Source organism: Rhinatrema bivittatum, chromosome 1 (assembly GCF_901001135.1).
Source record: "Rhinatrema bivittatum chromosome 1, aRhiBiv1.1, whole genome shotgun sequence".
Lineage (NCBI taxonomy): Eukaryota > Metazoa > Chordata > Amphibia > Gymnophiona > Rhinatrematidae > Rhinatrema > Rhinatrema bivittatum.
The window spans coordinates 419,248,495-419,275,246 of record NC_042615.1 but is presented as its reverse complement, the minus strand read 5'-3'; the positions used below and the strand labels follow the sequence as shown (position 1 = coordinate 419,275,246).

Genomic DNA, 26,752 nt, shown 5'->3' with positions numbered 1-26,752 from the left:
AGACCAACGACTGCGTGGGCTCCAAGTGACTTTTCTGGACATTTATGACCCAGCCGAGCATTACCCTCTGGACCAACCTTACATGGTCCTCCTGAGACTTCGCTCAAATTATCCAGTCGTCGAGATATGGGTGAACAAGGATTTCCTCTTTGCGCAGGAACGCCACCACAACCACTATGACCTTGGTGAAAGTATGTGGGGCCGTCGCCAGGCCAAAAGGAAAAGCTTGAAACTAGAAATGTTGGCCCATCACCATGAAGCGGAGGAAGCGGAGGAACCGCTGGTGAGCCTGGTGAATCGGAATGTGGAGATACGCCTCTGTGAGGTCTAATGACGCGAGAAACTCTCCTCTGCATACTGCAGCCACCACAGTTCTCAACGTCTCCATGCAAAAACAAGGAACTCGCAGACATCTGTTCACCTTCTGCAGATCCAGAATGGGACGAAAGGTGCCCTTTCTTGGGGACCACAAAGTAGACCGAATTCTGTCCTTTGCCCTGCTCCGCCAGGGGAACTGGAACAATGGCCCGGAGATCGAGCAGCCGCTGTAGGGTCCCCTGTACTGCTTCGCGCTTGACCCGCGAAGCAACGCGAGACTCCACAAAGGTCTCCCGCACCGAGCGCGAAAACTCGAGAGCGTAACCGTCCCGGACCACCTCCCATTGGTCCGAGATAATCTTTTCCCATTCCGCATAGAAGCTCGACAATCTGCCTCAGACAGCTTCTATGACAGAATGGGTGCCCCTGGCTTCACTGGGCAGGTTTTCCATGACCAGTACCCTGGCCCATGGACTCTCTGCCTGGGCGCCATCCTCCATGAAAGGACTGCTGACGTCCCGAACCCGGCCTGGACCCCGAAGGAGCTGAAGACCTACCAGGGTGAAATCTGCGAGAATCCCAAAAACGAGCCCAAGGGGGAAAAACCATCCCAGAAGGTTTCCTATCCACCGGCAGTCGATTGCCTTTGGACTCCCCCAGCAATTTCACTAACTGGTTGAGATCCTCCCCGAAGAGAAGCTTGCCCTTAAAGGGGAGGTTACAGAGTTGAGACTTGGAAGATAAGTTTGCTGACCAATTACACAACCAGAGAAGTGTACGAGCCGTAACAGCAGACACCATACTACGCGCCAAGCTCCGTACCAAGTCATACAATGCGTCTGCGACATAGGCAACTCCTGCCTCCAAAATATGCGGCTTGCAAAGGCCTCCCGCCATCGGTACTGGGGGTTGTGGATGCCTCCTGGACCTGCATGAGGCTTTCTACTCTCTGCATGATTCCTTTCTACTCCGGACATCTTCACCCTTGAGGCCCTCCTGAAGCTCGCGCAATCGGCAGCACCCGGTTGGGTTAAGAGCCCCCCCTCCCACCCAACAGCGATTTCGCGACACCCGCAGGCCCTCCTACCTCCGAGGCCCTCATCCAATCAGAAGGCAGGCGCACGGCTGACCTCACACGAGCGACGGAACGGGCCCATAAAGCCCAGGCACCAGCCACTGGTGCTGCGTGCTGGGCGTCGCGCGCCGAAAGGAACGCACCCCAAAGGGGCCTGCCCCTTAGAGCGCCCCTTTGACCTCACCCCAGACTTTTCAACCGCACCAGCGACCTAGAATCATGAGAACCGCCCGTGCCTCGTGTCCCTCCAAGACCAGCCTGGAGCCCCCCCGTGGGCTGCCGACAGGTCTTGACACCTTGTGCCGGCCCCACCGACCGTAGGACCGCACATGACCGTAACCATCCGTGCCGACAACTGGATCTTCCTCAGACCGCAAAGAACTCCCTGAGCCTACCTGAGGCCCTTTTGTGCGGTCATCGCACCTCGCCCTGATTGCCCGACACTGCCACCGCCTCTGTCTTTCCACCTTGGACGCAGCCGATCCCAGACACCTTGGGGCCTGCGCCCTTGGGCTCTGCCCTCCCTCGAACGACATCAGAGGAAACGCGATGAGGGACAGATCAGTAAGCGCCCCGGCGAGCCTCTGGCGCTGCACGACAAAGGGACCTGCCCCCAGCGCACCCCTTGGCGCCTCCCCTTCAGCCTCTCTCTTCCCATCCTTCCCTCTCCAGCACACCCTTACCCACCCTACCCCCCCTTTCAACGCCTCTTACTCCATACGGACTTACCTACCCCATACCCACCCCTGCCAGCCCCCACGCTCGCTTCCTCCTCACACCTCTTCCCCCCTTGCAATTCTCTTCCATCTTACCATCCTCACACAGCACTACTTATATTCTTTCATCCCGTCCATTGACCACCTCCGCTATTATCCTTAACTCCCTTCAATTTTGTATCTCTTCACAAGCCCGCTTGCAACAGCCATCATGCGGACTTTCAACCGATGGTCCCTTAACTCTAGGAAGCCACCTACTAAAGTATACACGCCACGTCACAGATCCCTACTTCCCATCATGCTCTCCCCCCTCACACAGTTTCGAGGCCTTACTGCCTTCACACTCCTACTCTGCAACTCTCAATCCATCTAAAAAAATAATACCCATCCTCAACGATATCCTTCTAGACTCTAACTCTGAAATACTCGCCTTAACTGAAACCTGTCTTAAGGAAACAGACAGCGTACTCCTTAACCAACTACCTCTACACAGCTATGACATATTCTCAATACCTCGACCAAAAAGAAGAAGGGTGCTCCTACTAGCGGCAAAAAAAGAGCTCAAACTTACATCACACACTGCAAACTCTATACCCAAACTAGAAATTGGCCTCTTTAAATCAAATCACTTACAAATCTGCCTTATATACGCCCCACCTGGCCTCCTTGAGAATAACCCCATACCACTCACAGAATTTATCACAAAAAAACATCGATCTGGACAGCCCTTCCATTATTCTGGGGGGCTTCAACCTCCACGTTGACGCTACCCCCTGCACACCCTCATGTAAAGCCTTCCTCTCCTCCCTCAAAGCCATGGGATTCACCCAAATAGTCAACACTCCCACCCACAAAGCTGGCCACAAGCTTGTTTTAATATTCATTAACTCCCATATCCAATCCAATGCAGCCCCCTCTTGCACCCCTATCCCCTGGTCTGACCATTCTCTTCTAACAACCCAATTCTCCATAATCTACAATCACCCTAATCCCCACTCCAACAAAACTATCAAATTCAGGAAACCTTGCAGTAGAGACTACCTCATTACCACCCTCTCCAACAGCCTAGATAAACTTGACCTCACTAACACCAAAACTGCCATATCATCCTGGAACGAGATCACCTCCAACATTGCCAACTCTATATGCCCCCTCACCACTAAAACCCTAAACACATCCAGCAACACTAAAAAAAACCCTGGTACACTTCCAAACTCAAGAAACTTAAACAGGCCCTGAGACTCCTGGAAAAGAAATGGCACCAAGACCCCACCCCAACCCTCTTGTCCAACTACAAGACCACCCTACACAAATACTGAACTGCTATCCTTAAAACTAAAAAAAAGACTTCTATGCGATCAGAATACATGACCTACAATTTAATGCGAAAGCCCTCTTCACCTATGTAACTGAGCTCACCAAAGCCCCCAGTCCCACCCCAACAAGCTCAGACACACAATCGAAATGCGATAAACTTGCCCTCTACTTCAGTGAAAAAAATCACTAAACTCATACAACGCTTCTCCCCCACAGCCCTGCTTTCCATACCCCTCACTACTATCGCACAAACTCCCTTTAACAACTTTGACCTGTCCTCGTCCGCTGAAACAGGAAAGATACTCCAAAAAATGAAACCAGCCAGACACCCCTCGGACACCATCGCAAAACCTATTGCTGACATCATAAACAGTTCGCTGTCCTCGGGGATTATACCTGACCTCCTTATGCAAGCCACCGTCAAACCCCTACTTAAGAAACCCAATCTTGACCCTAATGACCTCTTCAACTTCCGACCCATCTCCAACCTTCCTTTTCTATCCAAAGTACTCGAAAAAGTAGTAAACGCCCAGCTCTCTGACCACCTTGAGACATATAACATCCTCTTCCCTTCTCAATTTGGTTTCCGTAAACTATACAACACAGAAACCCTCCTTCTCTCCCTTACTGACACCATTCTACAGGGCTTTGACAAAGGTCACTCACACCTACTAGCACTACTTGACATCTCCATGGTCTTTGACACGGTAAACCACAGCATACTCCTAACACGCCTCAAGGAAATTGGCATCTTTGACACCCCCCTCCAATGATTCAAACCATACCTTACCAACAGACTATATAAAGTTAAAATAGATGACTATGAATCTAAACCCATCCATCTCCACAGAGGCATACCCCAAGGTTCCTCACTGTCCTCAACCCTCTTTAATATATACCTACTTCTCCTCTGCCAACTCCTCTCCGATCTTGACCTCCCCCACTTCTTATATGCGGATGACATTCAGATATTCATCCCCATTATAGACTCCCTTACCTCCACCCTTAAAAGATGGGAAACGCACTTTCATCGATAAATAGCCTCCTCACCCGCCTTAACCTTGCCCTAAACTCCTCATCACAACATTAGTACTCCCCCCCCTCCCAAAATCTCTCTTCTCACAACATGCATGAGATTTAGGTGTCATAATTGATCATCGCCTCAACCTCCAAAAATTCATCGGCGCGACTATGAAAGATTGTTACTTTAAACTCAACACTTTAAAAAAAAACTCAGACCTCTACTCCACCTTACCGACTTCCGAACAGTACTACAAGCCACTATCCTTTCCAAAATAGATTATTGCAACTCCCTCCTACTTGGTCTACCAAAAGCCACGATTAAACCCCTTCAACTTCTTCAGAATGCCGCCGCCAGAATACTCATCAACTCACGCAAATTCGACCATATCACCCCGATCCTCAAAATCCTCATTGGCTCCCCATCCGCCATACTGGGTCAGACCAAAGGTCCATCAAGCCCAGCATCCTGTCTCCAACTGTGGCCAATCCAGGCCATAAGAACCTGGCAAGTTTAAGATTTCAGTGCAGTATACTGTAATTAAAATCAAACCAAACATCCCACATCCCCCATAAGGGTCAGGCTGATCCAGTCTGAGTTCTAACTGCAAGAATGAAGCTGTAGATCTGTTTTTCTGAGATAAATGAGATCCACATCTTTGTGCAACCAACTGGGCAAAAGCAATGTTTGTTCAGCCAGTCCCTTAAGATATGGACCTGTCTGGTCACCTTACTCAAGAGCAACTCTTAATACATTTCTGTATAGTAAAGTCAGTGAGGAAGAACAATCTAATAATCTTACAGGAAGTTATCATGAACTGCATGCCTGTACCTATTAAGGGGTCCAGAGGACTTATTGGTGAGTCAGTCCCAACATTTATTTATTTAAAATGTTTTATATACCGTTTTTATACTAAATGTAATCAAAACAATGTAACGTACATAAAAAAAAATCACAAAATAAAATAAAGACTTTTAAAAGAAATGGTCACACAACCAAAAATGGCAAAAGTCCAAAACAGAAGGGCAATACAAAAGCTGTTAAAAATTATTTTAAAACACATAGCAACATCTTTACATCTTTAAAACTAGAAAAAAATGCCAGATTTTGATGATAATGTATTTGGTGAAGGGTCCTGGGTATGTACACATTTTGACTAGGACAGTTTGGGAAGCAGTCTGCCTAGCTTCCTCTTCCAATTATGTCACTATGTATGAACGATGCTATTTGTCTGTATCTCACAGCTCAGGTACCAGACATCTGGTCACTTCTTTCTATCAGGTCGATGCAATAACGGGCACTCAGGTCAGCATGCTGCTTAACATGCGGTTGGACGCGCTAGACTTAAGCTCAATGCAATACATGGATTAGCACGTCCAAAATGCACGTCCAATCGAGCACATAGTTAATAGCCCTCATCACATGCAAATTCCATGTAGATGAGGCTATTAGCTATTACCCTGCAATGCCAAAAATTGTCACGCAGCCAAGGCACCCATTTTAATGCGGCAAATTTAACGTCGGCCCGGAAGCATGCATTAAAGCATTCAGCGCCTAAGGGCTCACGAAACAACACTAAAACCTCCTTTCTTTGATTCCTCCTATTTGTATTGTTGTGATACTAAATAGGAGGAACCACAGAAAGCAGAATCATGTTGTGCTCAAGGGCTCAACAAAAAAGAAATCCTGCTTTCTGTGGTTCCTCCTATTAGTATTGTTGCGATATAGTAGGAGGAACCACAGAAAGAAGCATCCCCAAGTTCTGGCCCGATTGAAGGAGTAATAAATTAATATTATGTGTTGGGTACTTAATATTAATTTATTCACTCATTCACTTACTGCCGATGTAACAGTGAATGGACCAAAGTCCTGAAAGGGGATTGGTCCTTTCACCAACAAGTGTCAGTGAAAAGGACCAGTCAGGAACAGTCTTGCCGGGAGGAGGGGGGGGGGGGGGGGAAGGAAGGAGCTCTGGCCAGGCTGGTGTGGATGCACCCAATGCAGAGCTCTAAGGACACACAAATTATCCATTGTGCATCCCTTTTAGTACAGCAGCTCATTTGCCTATTGCATCGAGCATCCAGGAGAGGTGGATGTGCACACGTTCAAAAAACATGTGCCCAGTTTGGATGCATGTTTTTACGCGATCATATTGCATCAGCCAGGTGAAATTTCACAGGATCTCAAACAAAACTAACAGATGTCCACTCATCTTCTCCTGTTTTGCTGTTTTCTAGTAGCTAGTCACTAAAACACAGAGAAAGAAATGATGAGATGTCTGGCTGGTTGGTCACTCAAAGCAGGGAATGAACAGCAGTGGCAACTGCTGTGATTCGTTGTGTGCTTACATGGCCTGGTTCTCTGTGCAACTTTCTGGATTGACATAAAGCCTATACAGGAGCAGGCAAGGCCAATGAATGCACACTAGATCACTAGTCATATGTGTTGGTCAGAATGGAGGTTCTATTTCTGTGAGCTCATGCACTGATTTTGTGACCCCATGAGAGGTCACGACCCGCACTTTTGGAACCACTACATTAAAACTGTAGGGTTTTAATTTTGCCAAAAGGCAGGCAAAAAAAAATTCTGCATTCAAATGTTAATATTTTCAAAAGATATCTGCAAAGAGACAAAGCTAGGTTGAACTGTGAGTTGTGTGACATTTTTCAGTTACAGTATAGGAAAAGTTAGAGCTAACCTTTGAAGGCAAATTAAATTGCTGGTTAAAGAGGGCACATATTTTCTGGTTTTAAGGTCAAACCCAATAAAATCTAACAACCTACTAATATCAACTGAATTACCTGCCTGCATTACCTTCACCACACAATTTGGAAGGAAAACTGTGAAAAAAAATTCAGTGAACAAAAGATGAAGTGGAGAAATGTTTTCTAATATGCAGGACCATAGCATTAAACCAAATAAACCAAAAACACCCCAAAATACCCAACTCCACAACCAAATAAAATAGTAACCCACCGTCTCTTAATGTCTTCTAATGCAAGGTGATCAAACCCCACGGAGAGGGTACTGATTACTTTAAGATCTGGCCCTGCAAAAGAGAAACACAAATGTTTACCAGAAACCAAACTAAACCACTCTGAAAATAGCATCATATTTCTTGGTAGAAGTGACACATTATGATTTTGATGGGAAAAGTAAATAAATAAAAAATATATCTACTGCTGCTTCTTTTGGATATTCTCCGAGTTGGAGATTGCAGTGTTCATGCTCTTATTCTATGTGCATCTGTGGTCAGATCAGTTATTTCTTTTTCTTTTCTTGATAATAGAATATTCTTAAACACTTTGGGGTCCTTCAGAGTCAATATTTGGAGGGGGACTCCTGCTCTTGCAAAAAATATTACTTTGTTTCCACTATATCTCTGAACAAATGACATGGCGATGGGAGATTGAGACATCTCCCTCTTTCTAGAAGATTCAACTGGTGCTAAGTGCCTCCCTCCCTTCCTCTCTCACACAAGCTTTCAATGCCGGCATCAAGGATCCTCATCCCTAAAGGCTCACAGTGCAAGGGAAGGAGAAATTACTAGCGAGGCACCGATGGCATCGCTGCTATCGTCGCCGCTGCTGCATTGCTGCTGGTCCCCTTTGTCGGCCAGACCCCTCCCCTGGCTGCCGACTGAAATCCTGGTTGCACCACTCCCGACAATGGAGACTCCCGGGCCTTGCTCTTCTGCCCCGCTCAGCGCTGACATCAACAGGCGCAGGGCTTCACAAGCGAGGTGCAGATGCTGGAGACACCATCGCCGGTAAGCGCATGCCTCTGTTTCGCGCACGAAGGAGCGCAACAAAAGAGCTGGCCCCTTCGTGCGCCCCTTCATGAGCACCTCGTTCACGCCTGCCAACTAATTATCATGGCGGTGATGGACAAATGTGAGTATGAACTGCCATCTAACCCAACTCTTTCCCAATCATCACAGGACAAGGAAGCTATGGTTTAAACGGTATTTGCTGCCAGTTCCACCTTCCATATGCCAGAACCCTCACCAACATTACTCTAAACACCATGATATCCATTATTACATATACTCCACTGATTATTGTTCTCATCAATGCACAATCTATATCAAAAACATCTGCTGTCATCTACGACTTTCTTGCCTCTGGAACATATGACTGTCTATGTATCACTGAAACTTGGCTGAAAGACCATGACATCTTGAAACTTCTCATACCTTCAGAAACCAAAGGCAAGGGCGAAGATGATGAGGAATAGCCATTGTCTTTAAATCCCGCCTGAAATTCTCTATAGCTGACTTCTCTATTCCTCCTCCACACGAATTGTTATGCCTGAAATCTCAACATCTGTCTGACCTACTGCCACCAGGACTACTTGCCCATAATCCCTCTTCACTTTGTGAATCGATCCTTAATCTCAATCTAAATCCCGCTATGACCATAATTTTAGGGGACTTTAACCTCCACCTTCCGACCTCCTCATCCCCTACCCAAACACTATTTGATATCCTACTCTCCTGTGGCTAGAAGCAAATCACCTCCTCTCCCACACATAAGAAAGGCATCTGCTTAGATATGGTGTTTATTAACCCTGCAGGCTTTTATATAAACGAAGCTAATGTCTCAATTACTGAAATTCCCTGGAGTGAACACTTCCTCATCATCTCACTCATACACAAATATCTGAAGCAAGTTTCCCATAGGAATAAAACCACTAGCTTTAAACGAGGTCATTTAGATCTTAAGAACCTGGCATCCAACTTTATACCTATTCTAGACAGTAATACCTGTAATCACCGGAGGAATTTTTAGACTTCTGGAACTCCTCACTAAAATCTACCCTTGATAAGCTTGTTCCCTTGAAACGTCTCTCAACCAAGAGATCTAACTCAGCCCCATGGATCAATAATACACTTCAAACCAAAAAAATATGAGCTGAGGAGATACAAGAGAAAGTGGCACGGAGTCACACAGAGAAAAGACTTACAGCAAGAAAGAGCCTGCAGCTCAGAGACCAGACGAGTCGAACAGTTTGCTACCAGAAAAACTGTCTTCAAAGTAAGCACTTGCAAGGAAAGAGTCTGCAGCAGTCGAAAACTCAGACCTGCCAAGAAGTCGAGGACCAAGTTAAGATGCCACAAAGGCAATGGAAGCCGCAACAAGGGACGAAGATGTTTAACTCCCTGCAAGAAGCGGGACACATCTGGAAAGAAAGATAAAGACTTTACATTGACTCTTGCCTTGTAACAAGCCAGTGCTGCAACTTCATCCTTTAAGGTATTAAGGGCCAAACCCTTAAGCAAGCCATCCTGTAAAAATTCCAAAATTAAAAGGAATATCCACCTTGAACAGTTGAGTGCCTCGCTCAGAACACCAAACCTCAAAGATCCTCCAAACTCTAACACAAGCTAGAGAAGTAGAAAATTTCCAAGCCCGAAGAAGAGTGGAAATTACAGAAGATGAATAACCATGCTTCAACAACTGAGCCCTTTCAGCAGCCAAACTGTAAGAGACCCAGATCCTCAAGTAGAATGGGCCCCTGACATAACAGATCCGTCCAAGCTAGTAGCCGGAGGGGACTGCCCATCAGAAGTCTTCGAGCCCAATCTGGAGCCACTAAAAGGACAGTATTGATTTTACTTGCAATCTTCTGTACCAGCCTGCCTATAAAAGGCCAAGGAGGGAACACATACAGCATGGCGCCATTTGGCCAATCCTGAACAAGAGCATCTATGCCCATAGCTTTTGGGTTTCGCCTGCGACTAAAGAAGCGTGGAACTTTTGTATTGTTGCAGTTTGCTAGTGGGGCTAGATCCAGTAGGCCCCAGCGGGCTACCAGGAGCTGAAAGGTCTCGTCCAGCAGCTTCCATTTTCCTGGGTCCAAGCTTCTCCTGCTGAGGAAATCTGCTCTGATATTGTCCTTTCTGGCAATGTGAGAGGCTAATATGCTTAGGAGATGCTGCTCCGCCCATACCATGAATGCACTCATCTCCTATTACACGTTGACACTTGGTTCCACTCTGATGATTGATAGAAGCCACCATTACACATAGTCAAGACATTATCCAGACCGCCCGAGCCTCTAGCCCAGGGGTCGGGAACCCATGGCTCGCGAGCCAGATATGGCTCTTTTGAGGGCTGCATCTGGCTCGCAGACACGTGTCGCCATACTTCGCGGTTCCCCGCTGACCCAGCTGCTCCCCGGTCCTCCGCCGCCCGGGCTTAAAATGCTGTCAGCCCGGTGGAACGCGGCAGGACAGCTGGAGTCAGCGGCACCGGCGTGCTCTCTTCTCCTCCCCCCCCCCCGCGGCCCGGAAGAGGAAGTGGTGAGCATCGGGTGCCTGCGCGGAAGAAGAGACCACGTTAGTGTGGTCTCTTCTTCCCGCGCAGGCACCCGATGCTCTCCACTTCCTCTTCCGGGCCGCGGGGGGGAGGAGAAGAGAGCACGCCGACTGGAGTCATCCGGGTGCCTGCGCGGGAGTCATCGGGTGTCAGCCGGGTGCCAGCGCTGGAGTCATCGGGTGCCTGCGCGGGTCTTCCCGCGCAGGCACCCGATGCTCTCCACTTCCTCTTCCGGGCCGCGGGAAGAAGAGAGCACCGGCGTGCTCTCTTCTTCCCGCGGCCCGGAAGAGGAAGTGGAGAGCATCGGGTGCCTGCGCGGGAAGAAGACTGCAGCGCGGCTCGGAGGAAATGAAAATCTTCAACCGCGGCCGATGGGACTCCGCCTTCGCCTCCGCGAGGGCTGAAAATGAAGGAGGTTAGCGTTGGGAGGTGGCTGCCGCGAGTTCCCGGGGGGGGGGGGAGAGAGAGAGTGAATGAGCGAGCAAGCATGTGTGTTTGAGATCCTGTGTGTGTGAGTGAGAGATTGCATGTATGTGAATGATTGAGAGCCTGTATATGTGAAAGAGAGTATGTCTGTGATTGAGAGCCTGCCTGTGAGAGAGAGAGCATGAATGTAAGTTTACCATTGGGAACCTGTATGTGTAAGTTTGTAATTGAAAACCTGTTTGAAAGAGTATGTGTGTATGATTGAGATCCTTTGTGTGTGAGAGAAATCATGTGTATGTATGATTAAGAGCCTGTGTGTATAAGTAAGAGAGAGATCATGTGTGTCTGTGTCTGATTGACAGCTGGTTTAGGTGATGGAGCATGTGAGTATGTGATTGAGAGCCTGTGTTTAAATGAGAGAGAGAGACCATGTGTGTCTGTGTGATTGAGAGCTGATTTGGGTGAGGGAGCATGTGAGTATGTGATTGAGAGCCTGTGTTTAAATGAGAGAGAGAGACCATGTGTGTCTGTGTGTGATTGAGAGCTGATTTAGGTGAGGGAGCATGTGAGTATGTGATTGAGAGCCTGTGTGTAAATGAGAGAAAGAGAGGACATGTTTGTAAGCATGTGAATGAGAGTCTGTGTGTGAGAGAAAAAGACAGCATGTATTTATGTGATTGAAAGCCTGTGTGTGTGTAAGCGTGAAAAGATAGACAGCATGTGTGTAAATGTGTAATTAAGAGCCTATATAAGTGAGAGAGAAAAAACATTTGTATATGTGAGTGACTGAGAGCATGTGTGTATAGGTGTGTCATTGAGAGCCAGTGTGAGAGAGAGCGCTGGTATGTGACTGAGAGAGGAGAAAGTTCCAAGCAAACCACCCCACCTCCTGCTAATTCAGAACAATCTCAGGACACCTGGATATCAAACGTTCCCAGGTATGCAGAGCAAAAAAATTTTTGTATCCTTATTATTTTTCATTACTGGATCTTTGTGTCTGCTATTTTGAAATATTTTGTTGGTATCTGGAAATGTTTTATATGAGTTTTTAATTATTGGATATTCCACTCATCAGCTGTTTCGAAATATGTTCTTTTTGTTAGTACAGTTTTACTGCTGATGATTTTATATTTCTTGATTTGTTTTATAAGGATGTGTGATGTTTCTTTTTTCCTTTGTTACACTGCATACAGAGACTCTGGCTTGTTGCAGTTTCCAATTCAGTTTTTGTCTGCATGCTTCTTGTTATGCGTTTTGGTCTCTTTATTCTATGTTAGGTGAGGGACAGCACGTGATTCAGGTGAGGTTTTCTGCTGGCGTGTAGTTTCTGTGTAGGACTCTATAGCAGCCTGACTTGGTCCGTTTTCCTAATAGGAGATGTATTGGTGTCTTAAGGCCTGGTGTAATATTTTCAGAGACTTATTGTACTTTAAAAGTGTGATCTTACATAAAATGCACACATTTACTTGTATTTAGTTTTAAACATATTGTATGGCTCTCATGGAATTACATTTTAAAATATGTGGCGTTTATGGCTCTCTCAGCCAAAAAGGTTCCTGACCCCTGCTCTAGCCGCTCAGCGAACTGCAGGTACAACAACCAAACCGCTTGTGCCTCCAGTCTGCTGATGTTAGACTGCTGCTGCACTGCCTTCCAAAGCCCTTGGTACCACCAACTGCTGACAGTGAGCCCCCAGTCCCGAAGGCTCATATCTGTCATGAGTACCAACCAATCCAGTGCCATCAGGGAAATTCACTTCTTGAGATGGTCCTCGTGTAACCACCAGTCCAACTGGGATTTCACTTCTTAACGGAAGGAGCAGCCTCACCGCACTCTAATCGGGAGAGAAAAGTATGCTGCAGAGGGCGATACGTGCCCTTGCCCAGGTAACTACTTCTAATGTGGCAGTCATCAACCCCGGGACCTGTAGATAAGACCACACGGTCAGATGAACAGAGTTCCGCAGGGATCGGACTTGCAGCATCAACAAGTGGATCAGAGACTCTGGCAGAAATATTCTGCTCTGTCAGAGGTACTCCAAGTTCTGAGACTGCTATAAAATGTTCTTGCTCAGATTCACCACCCAGCCTAGTTCCTGTACCAAGGAAACCATGCTGCAGGAGACGCGAAACCTCTCTTCCCATGTCTTGGCTTGAATCAAACAGTCGTCCAGATAGGGGTGAACCAAAATGCTCTCCTTGACCTCCACTACCATGACCTTGGAAAACGTCCTGGGCGTTGTGGCTAATCTGAAAGACAAGGCCTGAAACTGGTAATGACGATCCAGGATGGAAAATCGGAGGAACTGCTGATACATTTCCGCTACATATTTCCAACCTGCCGGATGGAAATATGCAGATCCGCCTCTTTCAGATCCATCGACATGAGGTACTCCCCTGCATGAACCACCATTATAACAGAGCGCACCATTTCCATCCTGAAATACGTGACTCGAAGATGTCAGCTGATACCCTTGAGATCCAAAATGGGCCAAAAAGACCCTTCCTTCTTGAGCAAAACTAAATAAATGGAATATCGGCCACTTTTTCACTGCAATTCGGGAACAGTGAACCAACGCTTTCATAATCAATAGCTGTTGTAATGTTGCTTCCAGTTCTACCCTCTTCCGAGGGGAGGTTGCATGGAGAAACCATGAAGATATCCAGTGGAATGCAAATTCTAGAGCACAGCTGTTCCGAACCAGTTCGAGAACCCATTGATCCAAATTTATCTGGACCCAACTATGATAAAACCGGGATAGACGACTACCTATCTCCCGCACCATCAGGTGAGCCCACAAATCTTCATTGGGAAGACTGAGGGTCTCTGCCTTCGGAGCCCGTATCCTTTCAAGGACCTCAGAAGTGAAAGGACTGAGATCTGCAGAACGGACTGGATCTCTGGGAAGAACCTCCCCATAAGGCCGAAAACACTGGTAGTCTTGAAAGCAACCACTCACCCGAGAGGACTGGGAAACTGGATCCTTATCTTCTGGCAAACACAAGACCCTGGCCTCTCCCCATTTACTTGCCATTTTCTCCAATTCACTGCCAAACAAATGTGAGCCTTTAAAAGGCAGCTTAGTCAGATTGGCTTTTGAAATAGTATCTGCGGACAAGTTGCGCAGCCACAGCTGTCGCCTAGCTGCAATAACTGAAGCAGCTCCTCTGGCAGCTGTGTACACAAAGTCACAGCCTGCATCAGCCAAGAAAGTGGCCCCTGGTTCTACCATAGGCCGTAGATCAGACCATTGACAAAGCCACAAGGTAGTCTGAGCTACCGCCAACAAGAAACAATTTTCAAGTTCATCATCTCTGCCTCAAAGGCTTGCTTCAGGATAACCTCAATCCTCCTATCCTGGGCATCCTTCAGAGCCTTACCTCCCTCTATCCGGATAGTGCAATGTTTTGAGACAGAACACACCAAGGCATTCACCTTAGGAAAACACAACTGCTCTCTGACTTGCAGATCCAAGGGGTATAAACCCGCTAAGATAGGTCCTCCTTTAAAGGACGCTTCTGGCACATTACATTCCAGAGCAATCAGCTTCTGTACTGCATCCAAGAGGGGAAAAAACTAGAAGCCTGGTGCAGGATGACCAAAATAGGATTCTTCTTCTGCATCCCCAAAGAGTCAGGCCCAGCCACTCTGAGGGTATTCAGGGTCTGAGATATTAGACCCAGCAACTCATCTCTCTGAAAGAAATGTAGAAGAGTTCTATATGACACTAAATCTAGAGGAATATCCCCTTCCTCACCAGGAGAGCCCCCACCGTCTTCACTGATATCATCTTGATTCACCTGCATTCGAGCTCTGTCAGACCACACTGCGCTATGGCGCTTGATCATGGAGACAGGTGGAAAAGCACTCAGAGCACCTGAACCTACCTTAGTAGGAACTGCTGCTTCAGCAGACCAACCCTTTAAAAATGTCTGCAATCCCTGGAAGAATTCCACGCAGGAAAAGGAGGCTGGGTCCATTTCAAGCCTCCTAGCCCTGACGCTGATGTCATTCAAGCTAATGTCCCCTGAGGACTCCACCCATGGACTAGTCAGAGGAGGAGACACCCCTGCAGTGTCTCCCTCGGTCCAGGGACAGGCAAGGAGCAGTGGCCCAGCTACTGAAATAGACAGGGGCTGTGGACACGATCATGGGTACTTGACTGGGCAGGACAGGGCACAACAAGACCAGACAATGACAGGACTCAAACAAGGCAGATTAGTGCAAGACTTACAGAAGGTAAGAACCAACAAGGATCACACAGAACCCAGAACATATAAGCCCAAAGGCAGTAAGGCTTGGAGGCCCAAAGGCCACTGAGAAAAGCTGAGACAGAGAAAGCCCCAGAGCTGGATACAAGACCGAAGCCCCAGAGGTCACTGAGCAGGAAGGCCTGAGAAGACCACAGAGCTAGATACAAGACATAAGGCCCAGAGGCCACTGAGCAGGAACAAGAAACAGAGGCCAGGACAAAGAGCCAAGACTGACTCAATGAGCCAATGGCAAGGCAAGTCTAAGTAGAGCTGGGGCTGGGTGTGGGGTGGGGCAGGCAGGAAGGAGGAATCTGACAAGTTCTGGAAGCCAAACCAGCCGAGGACTCCTAGCGGAGAGAAGGCTGCACCACAGGTTGGTCACTAAGGAGCTAGCTACAGTGGCTGAGAGTAGAGTTTGTTAGAGATATCAGCAGGAGGCAGCAGGATATGAGGCTGCGTAGCAAGCAAAATCCTAACATGTAGCTACAAAGGGCCAGAAGATAGGAGCATGTGGAAGAATAGGGTGGGGAGAAAATGGCAGAACAAGGTCTGGGCTCCTGGAAAAAGTAGAAAAGGAAAGAGATAAGAACTGGAATAAGGGGTGGAAAATGCAGGTGTAAAATGTAAAACTGAATATACACTTACCCGCTGCATCTAGAACTTCCTTGTCCACTTTATCAGACAAGAGACAGAGCAATCCATGAGCACCAGTAACTTCCTTCAGTAACTCTGCTCGTGGTATGGGCTCATCTGAATTCCACTGTTTAATATCACAGCTAAGGAGAAAAAGGAAACAAAATTACACTGAGTACAAGACACAGAGATCCCAGTACAAAAGTGCTGAATTTTGCATCAGGAGGAAGCAATTTTCAGAACTATGCAGACAGCTGTGAAGTCTGCAGATACTTTTCCCCACAGAATTTGCACCATTTCTCAAAGGGAAAGTATGAGTATGCTTTTCCTTTGAAAACTACCCAAGAAAAAAGTACACAGAGATTTACACTTGTCTTTTCTATGGGTACTTTTTCCAGCCAAAGCTATGTGCACTGCCACCTCTCCCAGGCCTAATCACGTGCTGGGAGCACCTCCACAAAAATGCAGGTAAAAGTAGGCACACTGATCCACAATCACCTTTCACTAACAGAGGGTAGGCAATTTCCAAATAGTCCTTTTACCCGAATAAATAGCCATTTACACATGAAAATGGCTTTTGAGAATTGCCCTCATACATTTTAACAATAGGTCAGCAATGGGAATCTGTGCCACCGAATTCAGCTAAATTCTTATGCTAAATCAAGCAGCTTACAGGAATGTAAAAGGGAAAAAAAAATCTCTGGATTTTTGGAAACAGAGGCCTGTAGTGCACAGTGACAAGTATAACCCCTTCTGAACAGTGGTGTGCGTGCAGGAAGTAAATTCCAGTTTGGAGAGAAATCCATGAGGACACAGGAGGAAGTCTAATAACAAATAAAGGAACATTAATCACAAAAAATCTCCTTAAGAAGCATAGGGAATGAATGTTTGGTTCTCTTGCCAGAGAATAGCGTGGTATCAGGCTGCTGTGCAGATGGAGCATAATAAATGCAGAATGATGGCTGACAAGTCAAAGTCTGCAGATTGGCCTAATGCAGGAGTCCCACTGTCCAATTAGTCTCAGAAGAGACATCTCTCTTTACAGCTTAAAAGTTTTCAAAAGCAACTAAGGGAAGAGGTTTCAATTGATCAAGACATTTCTTCCCAGCTGCCTTGTCTTTCATGCTAGCAGTAAAGCTGCATCCAGGGCCAAGCAGCTGCCAGGAAGGAGAAGGGTATGCTACTGGCAGCTAACCAGGATGACACTGAAAACAAGACAGATGCAGGATGAATCTCTAGGAGAAAAATAAATAAAAATAACTAACCAAGATATTCACCACGAATGTGTTTTCCAAAGTCAAAGCTGCTCTCTGATTTACAGCACAAATGATTCATGCAAACAGCAGCTCCAAAAAAAAAAGAAAAAAAAGGAGAAATTACTACTTACCTGATAATTTCCTTTCCTTTAGTAAGGGTAGGTCATTCCCAACAAGTACGTTATGCACCTTTGCCAGCAGATGGAGACAGAGCAAAAGCTGATGTCACAGCTATATAGTCCCGCCCAGACATCAGCCCACCAGTATTCTCTGGAAAAGCCAAACTGAGGACAAACCTGATTAAACTCAAACATTATTAGCAACAGGCAACCATTTGTGCTTCTCAACCAACAGGAACACTGAGCTCAGCCAAAAGAAGGAACATATCTAGCAAACTAAGACATAGAGAAGCTACTTACCAGTTATCAACAAAGAGCAGGAATCATACTCTGCATAGCTCGTCCTAATAAGACTAACCACAAAATACAACTCCGGCAGCCGAGGGCGGGTCTGGACTAACCTACCCTTAACTAAAGGAAAGGAAATTATCAGGTAAAAGAAAATTATTATTTACCTGCTAATTTTCGTTCCTGTAGTACCATGGATCAGTCCAGACAGTGGGTTATGTCCCCAATCAGGCAGATGGAGTCAGCACAAGCTTTGAGGGGGCGTATCCATATATACTACTACCCCCTCTGCAGGAGTTCAGTATCGAGTATATCAAAGCCCGAGTAGAAACCCCCGAAGGATCAAGTTTGTGGAAACAGATAATGAAAACAATTGTAACCGCAACAAGTAACTGCAAACATCCTACCAACTTGTAGGGAGCTGTGAAAAACAGCGAAAAGAAACAACTGTGAAGACACAGAACACTGCGAGCAAGAAGCAGCGCAGAGCTGAGCAGGATCAAGAACCCAAACGCGGTGGGCGTCTGGACTGATCCATGGTACTACAGGAACGAAAATTAGCAGGTAAATAATAATTTTCTTTTCCCTGTACGTACCTGGATCAGTCCAGACAGTGGGATGTACCCAAGCTTCCCTAAATCGGGTGGGGTCCTGCGAGGCCTGCTCGGAGAACCTGCTCGCCAAAGTGTCCAGAGACCGAAGAGGCGAGGTGCAGACGATAGTGCCTCGAGAACGTGTGTAACGATTTCCAGGTGGCTGCCCTACAAATTTCCTGCGAGGATACCGAGCGAACCTCCGCCCAGGAAGCCGCCTGAGAACGTGTAGAATGCGCTACGATTCCGGGTGGGGGAGTCCGACCTGCCCCAATGTAAGAAGCAGCAATGCCGGCCTTCAGCCATCTGGCAATGGTAGTCTTCGAGGCCTGAGACCCCTTCTTAGGGCCGGCCCAGAGTACAAAGAGATGGTCAGAGGTTCGGAACTCATTTGTAGCCTCCAGATAGAGGCGCAGAGTGCGCTTGACATTCAAGAGACGGAGAGACTTCGGCTCTGAGGAAGAGAAGGACAGCAACTCCACCGTCTGGTTCACATGGAATGCAGAAACCACCTTCGGAAGGAAGGAGGGAACGGTGCGAAGCGAAACTCCAGAGTCGGAGAAACGGAGATAGGGCTCTCTACACAACAGAGCCTGCATCTCCGAGATGCGTCGAGCGGAACAGATGGTCACAAGAAATACAGTCTTGAGAGTGAGATCCTTTATCGTTGCGCTGCGCAGCAGCTCGAACGGTGGTCCCGACAGGGAGCAAAGCACAAGGTTAAGACTCCAGGAGGGACAAGGGTCCCGTAACGGAGGACGCATATGCTTGACACCCTTGAGAAAACGAGCAATGTCAGGATGCTGTAGAAGAGAGCCCCCATCGCTCAACAGCGAACCAAGGGCGGCCACCTGAACCCGTAGTGAATTATAGGTGAGCCCTTTTTCCACCCCCGCCTGTAGAAACTGAAGGATCTGAGGTACAGAAGCCTTAGCGGGTCTCGTGGCCTGGCTGGTACACCACAGCTCGAACACCTTCCAGACTCGAACATAGGCCGATGTCTTTCGTGTCCGCAATAGCGTGGATACTACCGCCTCCAGGTAGCCCCGACGCCGGAGGCGGCGCCTCTCAAAAGCCAGGCTGCAAGACAGAAGAATTCTGCCTGCTCGAAAAATACCGGGCCCTGATGTAGGAGCTGGGGGAGGTGCCCCAGCCTGATTGGCCCGTCGATCACCAGCTGTAGCAGGTCCGCAAACCAGGGTCGCCTGGGCCATTCTGGGGTGATGAAAACCACGGTCCCCTGATGGCTTTCTATTCTGCGGAGCATCCTGCCCACCAGGGGCCATGGTGGAAAAGAAAGATATGGCGGCCACGGGAGGACCAGGGCATCCACTCCCTCCGCGCTCTCTCCGGCGACTGAAGAAGCATGGAGCCTTGGCGTTGAGAGCGGACGCCATCAGATCCAAGTGGGGGGCCCCCCCACCGATGGACGAGAAGTTGCATTGCTTTGTCGGAGAGAGACCACTCTCCGGGTCCAGCAGTTGACAACTGAGGAAGTCCGCCTGGACGTTGTCCACACCGGCGACGTGCGAGGCTGCTAGCCGGACGAGATGACGCTCCGCCCATTGCATCAGCAGCGCCGCCTCGAGCGCGACCTGCGGGCTGCGCGTGCCTCCTTGTCGGTTGATGTAGACCACGGTGGTAGCGTTGTCCGATAGGATTCTGACTTCTCGGTTCCGAAGAAGCGGGAGGAAATGTCGCAGAGCTAGCCGGACCGCTCTGGTTTCCAGACGGTTGATTGACCACTTCGCCTCCACCGTGGACCACGTCCCCTGCGTGGCGCTTCGATCGCAGACTGCACCCCAGCCTGCTAGACTGGCATAGGTGGTCACCACCACCCAATTTGGCAGATCGAGGGACATGCCACGGGCCAGGTTCGGCGGATCCAACCACCAGCCCAGACTGTCCCTGGCATTCTGTGGGAGCGGGAGAATCATCTGATAGTCCTGCAATACTGGTTTCCAACGGGAGAAGAGCGCCCACTGTAAGGTCCTGGGTGCGCGAAAGCCCAAGGTACAAGGTCGATGGTGGACCCCATCACTCCCAGGAGTTGCAGGTAGTCCCAGGAGGTGGGCTCTGGTAACGCAGAGAACCGTCGTGTGTGATCCCGCAAGGATTGAGCTTTGTCCTGGCGCAGAAAAACTTTGCCCAGTAGGGTGTCGAAAGTTGCCCCCAAAAAAAACCCAAGCGTTGCGAGGGCATGAGGGAGCTCTTGGAGAAGTTCACTACCCATCCCAGGGAATGTAGAAACCGTACTACTCGAGTCACCGCTGAGCGTCCATGATCGAATGACTTCGCCCGGAGGAGCCAATCGTCCAGATAAGGATGAACCAGGATGCCCTCCTTCCGGAGAGCTGCTGCCACAACTACCATGATCTTGGTGAAGGTGTGCAGCGCTGGCGCCAATCCAAACGCGAGAGCCGTGAACTGAAAATGCTGGTCCAGAATTTTGAAACGAAGGAAACTGTGGTGGTCCGGGCGGATGGGAATGTGCAGGTAGGCCTCCGTTAAGTCCAGGGAGGCGAGGAACTCCCCCCGATGCACCGCCGCAATCACTGACCGGAGCGTTTCCATGCGGAACCGAACGACTCGAAGGGATTTGTTGACTTCCTTGAGGACTAGGATAGGCCGGAAGGAACCGTCCTTCTTTGGTACGACGAAATAGATGGAATAGTGGCCCGAGCCCACCTCTCCGAAGGGCACGGGCGCAGTAGCGCCTATCTCCCGGAGTCTGTCCAGAGTCAGCTGCACCGCTCCTCTCTTGAGGTCCGAGCCACAGGGGAAAAGATGAACCTTCCCTGCGGGGGGCGGACAAATTCCAATGCGTAGCCGTGTTTTATGGTATCCAGGACCCACTGGTCCGAGGTGATCCGTGCCCACTCCGCTTAGAAATACGTTAGTCGGTCCCCAATCCTGGGGACAGGGGAGGTGGGCGAGACTGGCATCATTGTGAAGACTTGGTATAGGGGTTCCCGGTTCCGGGAGTAGTGCGTGCGGGCCGATGCCCGCGGAAGGCGCGCAACCAGGGCTGAGACCTGGGGGCGGATGGCCGGGAGCCCGTCTGTCTGTAGCCCCTGTAGCGCCATTGCGCTCTGGCTCTGGTCCGAGAAGAAGAAAACGCTCTGGATGGTCGAAACCTATCCTCCGGCAGCCGATGAACAGCGTTCTCCCCCAGGGACTTGATGATCTGGTCCAAATCCTCCCCGAAGAGGAACTTGCCCCTGAAGGGAAGAGAGCCCAGACTGGACTTAGAGGACGTATCAGACGCCCAATTGCGTAGCCACAGTAGTCATCGTGCTGCCACTACCGAAACCATGGATCTTGCGAGGACCCGAAAAAGGTCGTACGAGGCGTCCGCCCCATACGCCACTGCGGCTTCTAGCCGATCTGCCTGGGCAGCCTCATCGGACGGCAGGTTCTGAGACGTGAGGAGTTGTTGCACCCAAAGGAGACTAGCCCGCTGGGCAAGCGAACTGCACATCACCGCCCGCATACCCAGAGCGGAGACCTCGAAAACCCGCTTAAGGAAAACTTCCAACTTACGATCCTGTGTGTCCCGCAACGCCGCACCTCCCGTCACTGGGATAGTCGTCCTCTTCGTGACCGCCGACACTGCGGAGTCCACCTTTGGGACCTTGATGAGGTCCAGAAAATCTTCGGGGAGCGGGTACAGCTTTTCCATAGCCCGGCTGCTCTTCAGGGAGGCCTCCGGGTGTGTCCCATTCCCTGGTGAGAAGTTGTAAAAACGAGTCATGAATGGGAAAAGCCCGAGCCCTCGGCCGGGAGTGCCGCCAGGACAGGATCTCCCTTCCTTGAAGAAGTGATGACAGCGGGAGCTACTGGGGCAGGCGGGTCTGGTGGCGGATCCAAATCTAATTCTTGGATGATCTGCGGGATGAGGTCGTCCAGCTCTTCCCTCTGGAAGAGGCGTAGGGTACGCGGATCATCCCCCTCCTGTGTGCCGTCCCCTTGTCCCCCGTCCGGGAGGTCAAGTCCATGTCCCGCTGGGTCTGGCACCGCCCCCACTGCCGCGGGCGTGGATCGGACCCGGGTAGGAAGGCGGGAGGCCCCCACTCCCGGAGGGTCGGGGGGGGCCGGCGTCGAGGGCGACATCCGAGGGATCTTAGGAGGGGGGGGGGGCCCACAGGTGCTTCCAGCCCCTGCAGATAAGCGGTATGCATGAGCAGGATAAACTCCGGAGAGAACCCCGGCCTGCTCGGGTGCGCTTCGGGGGCGGCGTGGTTCCTGCTCCCTGGCTCTGGGTGCTTGGTTCCTGCACCAAATCGGGGGAACACCCCCGCTGGTAGAGTCCTCCAGGGATCCGTTCTCCCTCGTGGCCTCCAGGGATCCGTTCCCCCCTCGTGGCCTGCGCCTCAGGGCGCTCAGAATGTAAAATGGCCGCCGTTCCCGCCAAAAATGGCGGAGTGGCCGGCCCGCACCGCCCGGGCAAAAAAGAGAAATCAGTCAGGGACTGTGAGGTACCTTCCCCCCCCGGGAAGGCATCATGCACAGATGCCCTCCCGGGAAATCCGGGACCCCGGGTCTCCGCAGGCCGCACAGCGGGACGGCCGCGGCATCGGGATCGCTGCAGGAGAAAAGAAAAAGCCACGGGGGGGGCCACGCGCACAAAGGCGCCGCTGCGGGGGGGGCCCGGTCGGCCCGCACTGCCCGCTGTCTGAAAATAGAGGAGGGTGCCGCGGGGGGGGGGGGGGGGGGGGGGGCCTTCCTGGCCACACGACCCGCCCCAGACATCTTTCCCTAAATGGCTCAGCAGCCCATGAGGAGCTGTAAAATGGCCGCGGGTGAGGGAGTAAAGAGCGAAGAGGCCGGCTCCACCGGCTTTCGCGGGCACCAGGGGCTGAGCTGTAAAGGAAAAAACTACAAAGGAAAAACAAACTTACTCCTGGCTGCAACGAGAAATAAACAGCAAGGCCGCAGAGAAGAGACAAGGAAGATAAGCCACTCCCCAGAAGTTGAAAGAACTCTGCCTTTTTTTTTTTTTTTTAACTTAATACAAACTTGATACAAACTTGATCCACAGAAAAAGACAACAACAAGCCATAATCAAGCAAGAAAGTGAAGGAAAAGGAGGGGAAGCCTGATTCCCCTACTCGCATCTGCTGGAGTCAGAAGATACTGAACTCCTGCAGAGGGGGTAGTAGTATATATGGATACGCCCCCTCAAAGCTTGTGCTGACTCCATCTGCTGGATTGGGGACATAACCCACTGTCTGGACTGATCCAGGTACGTACAGGGAAGTAGTAATTTCTCCTTTCTTAGCGTTCGGGTAGGTCAATCCCAACGAGTGGGATGTACAAAAACTAATCCCCAAAAGGGCGGAAGGCTGTCAGCGGCCCAGTCAAAACTGCTTGTGCAAAAGCGGTGCCCTCCTTAGCCCTAACATCCAAGTGGTAATACTTGGAGAAGGTGTGCACAGATGACCATGTTGCTGCTTGGCAAATTTCAGCAGGTGACAAAAAAGTTCTGCCCATGATACTGCCTGAGCCCTCGTGGAATGCAGTCTAACCTGCTTTGGTAAGGCAACCTCAGCAGCCACACAGGTTGCCGTAATAAATCTCCTTAACCTAGCGGGCAATCATTGCCTGTGTCACTGGTGCTCGCTGCTTACCTCCACCATGAAACACAAACAGGCATTCAGACTTCCGAACAGTCTTAGTCACCTCCAAATAGAGGAGTAAATGACACTTTACGTCCAAGGAACGCAAAAGGCAGTACTCAGTTTCATCTCTGTCCCTGTCTAAGGCAGGCAGAGAAAAGGTCTGATTCAAATGAAAGTCCAAATCCACTTTGGGCTAAAAGGAAGACCCAGTATGAAGCTGAAGTGCACCCGGAGTCACACGGAGAAAAGGCTCATGGCAGGAAACAGCTTGTGGATCAGAGACCCGACAAGCCAAGCAGATTGCTTCCCGAAAAAACTGTCTTCCACAGAAGCAGCGGCAAGGAAAGAGTACACAGTGGTTAAAAAGTTGCAACTGCCAGGAACTCAAGGACCAAGTAAGATCCACAAAGGCAAATGAAGCCGCAAAGGGGTACGAAGAATTTTAATTCCCCGGAAGAAACGGGATACGTCCGGATGGGAAGACAAAGGCCCTTCATTGACTCTTCCCCTGTGATAAGCTAATGCCGCAACTTGAACCTTCAAGGTATTAAAAGGGCCAAACCCTTAAACAAGCTGCCTGTAAAAATTCCAAAATCAAAGGAATATCCACCTTGAGTGGTCGAGTACCTTGCTCAGAACGCCAAGCCTCAAAGACCCTCCAAACTCTAACATAAGCTAGAAAAGTAGAACATTTCTGGGCCCAAAGAAGAGTGAAAATTATAAAAATCAAATAACCATGCTTCAACAGCCGAGCCCTTTCAATGGCCAAACTGTAAGACAGAATCAACCCAGAACCTCGTGTAGAATGTGCCCCTGATGTAACAGATCCATCCAAGTCGGTAGCCAGAGGGGACTGCCCACCAGAGGTCTCTGGAAATCTGCGTACTATAGCCTTAAGCCAATCTGGAGCCACTGAAAGGACGGTTTTGGTTTGACTTACAATCTTCTGTACCAGCCTGCCTATCAAAGTCCAAGGCGGAAAACGCATGTAGCAGGGCGCCATATGGTAAATCCTGAATGAGAGCTTCTATGCCCATCGCTTTTTGGTCCCACCTGCGACTGAAGAAGCGTGGAATTTTTGCGTTGCTGAAGTTCACCAACAGATTTCGATCCGGTAGGCCACAGCGGTCAACCAGGAGCTGAAAGGCCTTATCCTCCAGCTCCCATTCTCCTGGTTCCAGGCTTCTCCTTCTGAAGAAATTGGCTCTGATATTGTCCTTTCCAGCAATGTGAGAAGCAAATATGCTTAGGAGATGCTGTTCCGCCCATACCATGAGTGCATCTATCTCCTCCGACACTTGTTGACTCTTGGTTCCACCCTGATGACTGATGTAAGCCACCGTTAACACAGTGTGTGACATTATCCAGAATGCCCAAGCCTCTAGCGGCTCGGCAAACTGCAGGCACACCAACCGAACCGCTCGTACCTCCAGTTTTTTTTTTCATTTATCTTTATTGAGGCAAGCAAAAATTACAGATGTATAATGTTGACAGAACACCACAATGCCTCCAGTTTTCTCCTTATAAACAGAACCATTACCCCATTCCCCCTCCCACCCCCACAGAGAAGCACATCTATTCCAACAGTGTCTGGAGTCTGATTCAGGTGAATTACTCAGGTATTCGGCAAACATATAGTCAGTGTTGAATGCAAGGACATATCCCACAGTCTTCACTGGTCGGCTAACGGGGAAAGAGCTTTGATTGAAGATGGTAAAGATTCATAGTACACAGACCAGATTTCCTTTAAGAAGCGTCACTTGCAAGGGGAAAGACGACGGTACGTAGACCCAAATTCCAATTGGTACAGTTCAGTCGAAGTTGACCATAGGTCTCCCATAGGTGGAGTAGGCTCTATCCAGCGTAGCAAACTGCATTTTTTCATAATAAGACATGCTTAGCCATGAACCACACATTATCAAGATTCAGACTGGATTCACCCACATCATTACTGAGGATACAAAACGAGCAGGACCATCTGATTTCAGTACCAAAGAGAACAGAGAGTAGGCCCCGAATAGTTTCCCAGAAAGCCTGGATAGCCGGACACTCCCATAAACAGTGAATCAGTGAAGCGACTGGGCTCTCACACTTAAGGCATGAGTCAGAAGTGATAATACCCATTTTTTTTTGCCCTTGCAGGGGAATAGACAATTCTATGAAAGATTCTTTGCTGCAGTTCTCAGAGACTCACCTTGTTGCTTATCTTTGGTATGGACAAACAACAGTTTTTGAGCATAGCTAGATCAATCTCTTCATCACAATCCTGCCTCCATTTAGGGAGCAGAGTTTGCATATACAGGGTGCACTTGGGCAGAATTATAGAAGGTATATAGACATGATAAGGTACCTGCTTTAGCAGCAAAACACTTAAACAATCCTGAATAAAGCAAATTATCAATCACACCATCTACCCCTTTCATCAAGGAAAGGTAGAAAGCCCTTAGGTAACCATATATTAAAAAATGGCTTGGTTGAAGTCCCAGTTTTTCTAGATATTGGGCAAAGGAATAAAGGTTCCACGTAGACGGATCTAACAAATCTTTGAGTACCCAATTGGAAAATATGCCAAATTTATGTTTCCCAGGAAGAAAGTGCAAGGATTCCGGCGAGGAGCCCCTCAAGGGATAATGTGGATAAACATTAGTAGGTAGATTCAGCAATTTGCAGGTTACCCCCCACACCCGCCTGAGAGTTCTCACCAAATGATGATGCCGCTGGGGGCCCTGTAGAGCATTTGGTATAGCATGGAGAATGAAATTAGAGTCTAAGGGGGCACATATAGCCGCCACTAGG

General features: G+C 49.1%; 1 protein-coding gene across 3 annotated transcripts in view; it reads right to left on the bottom strand.

Annotated features, from left to right (window-relative positions):
- The window catches only part of GRHPR (glyoxylate and hydroxypyruvate reductase), a 152,149-nt gene that overhangs the window by 112,752 nt on the left and 12,645 nt on the right, over nt 1-26,752 (bottom strand). For 2 of the 3 annotated variants that reach the window (XM_029603034.1, XM_029603042.1), the window contains exons 2-3: nt 16,092-16,222; nt 7,424-7,496 (exon numbers count right to left, since the gene is read on the bottom strand). In XM_029603034.1, the coding sequence (XP_029458894.1) occupies nt 7,424-7,496; nt 16,092-16,222 (204 nt within the window). Of the gene's footprint in view, nt 1-7,248; nt 7,288-7,423; nt 7,497-16,091; nt 16,223-26,752 lie in introns of all 3 variants that reach the window. The other variant, XM_029603025.1, reaches the window with a different exon arrangement.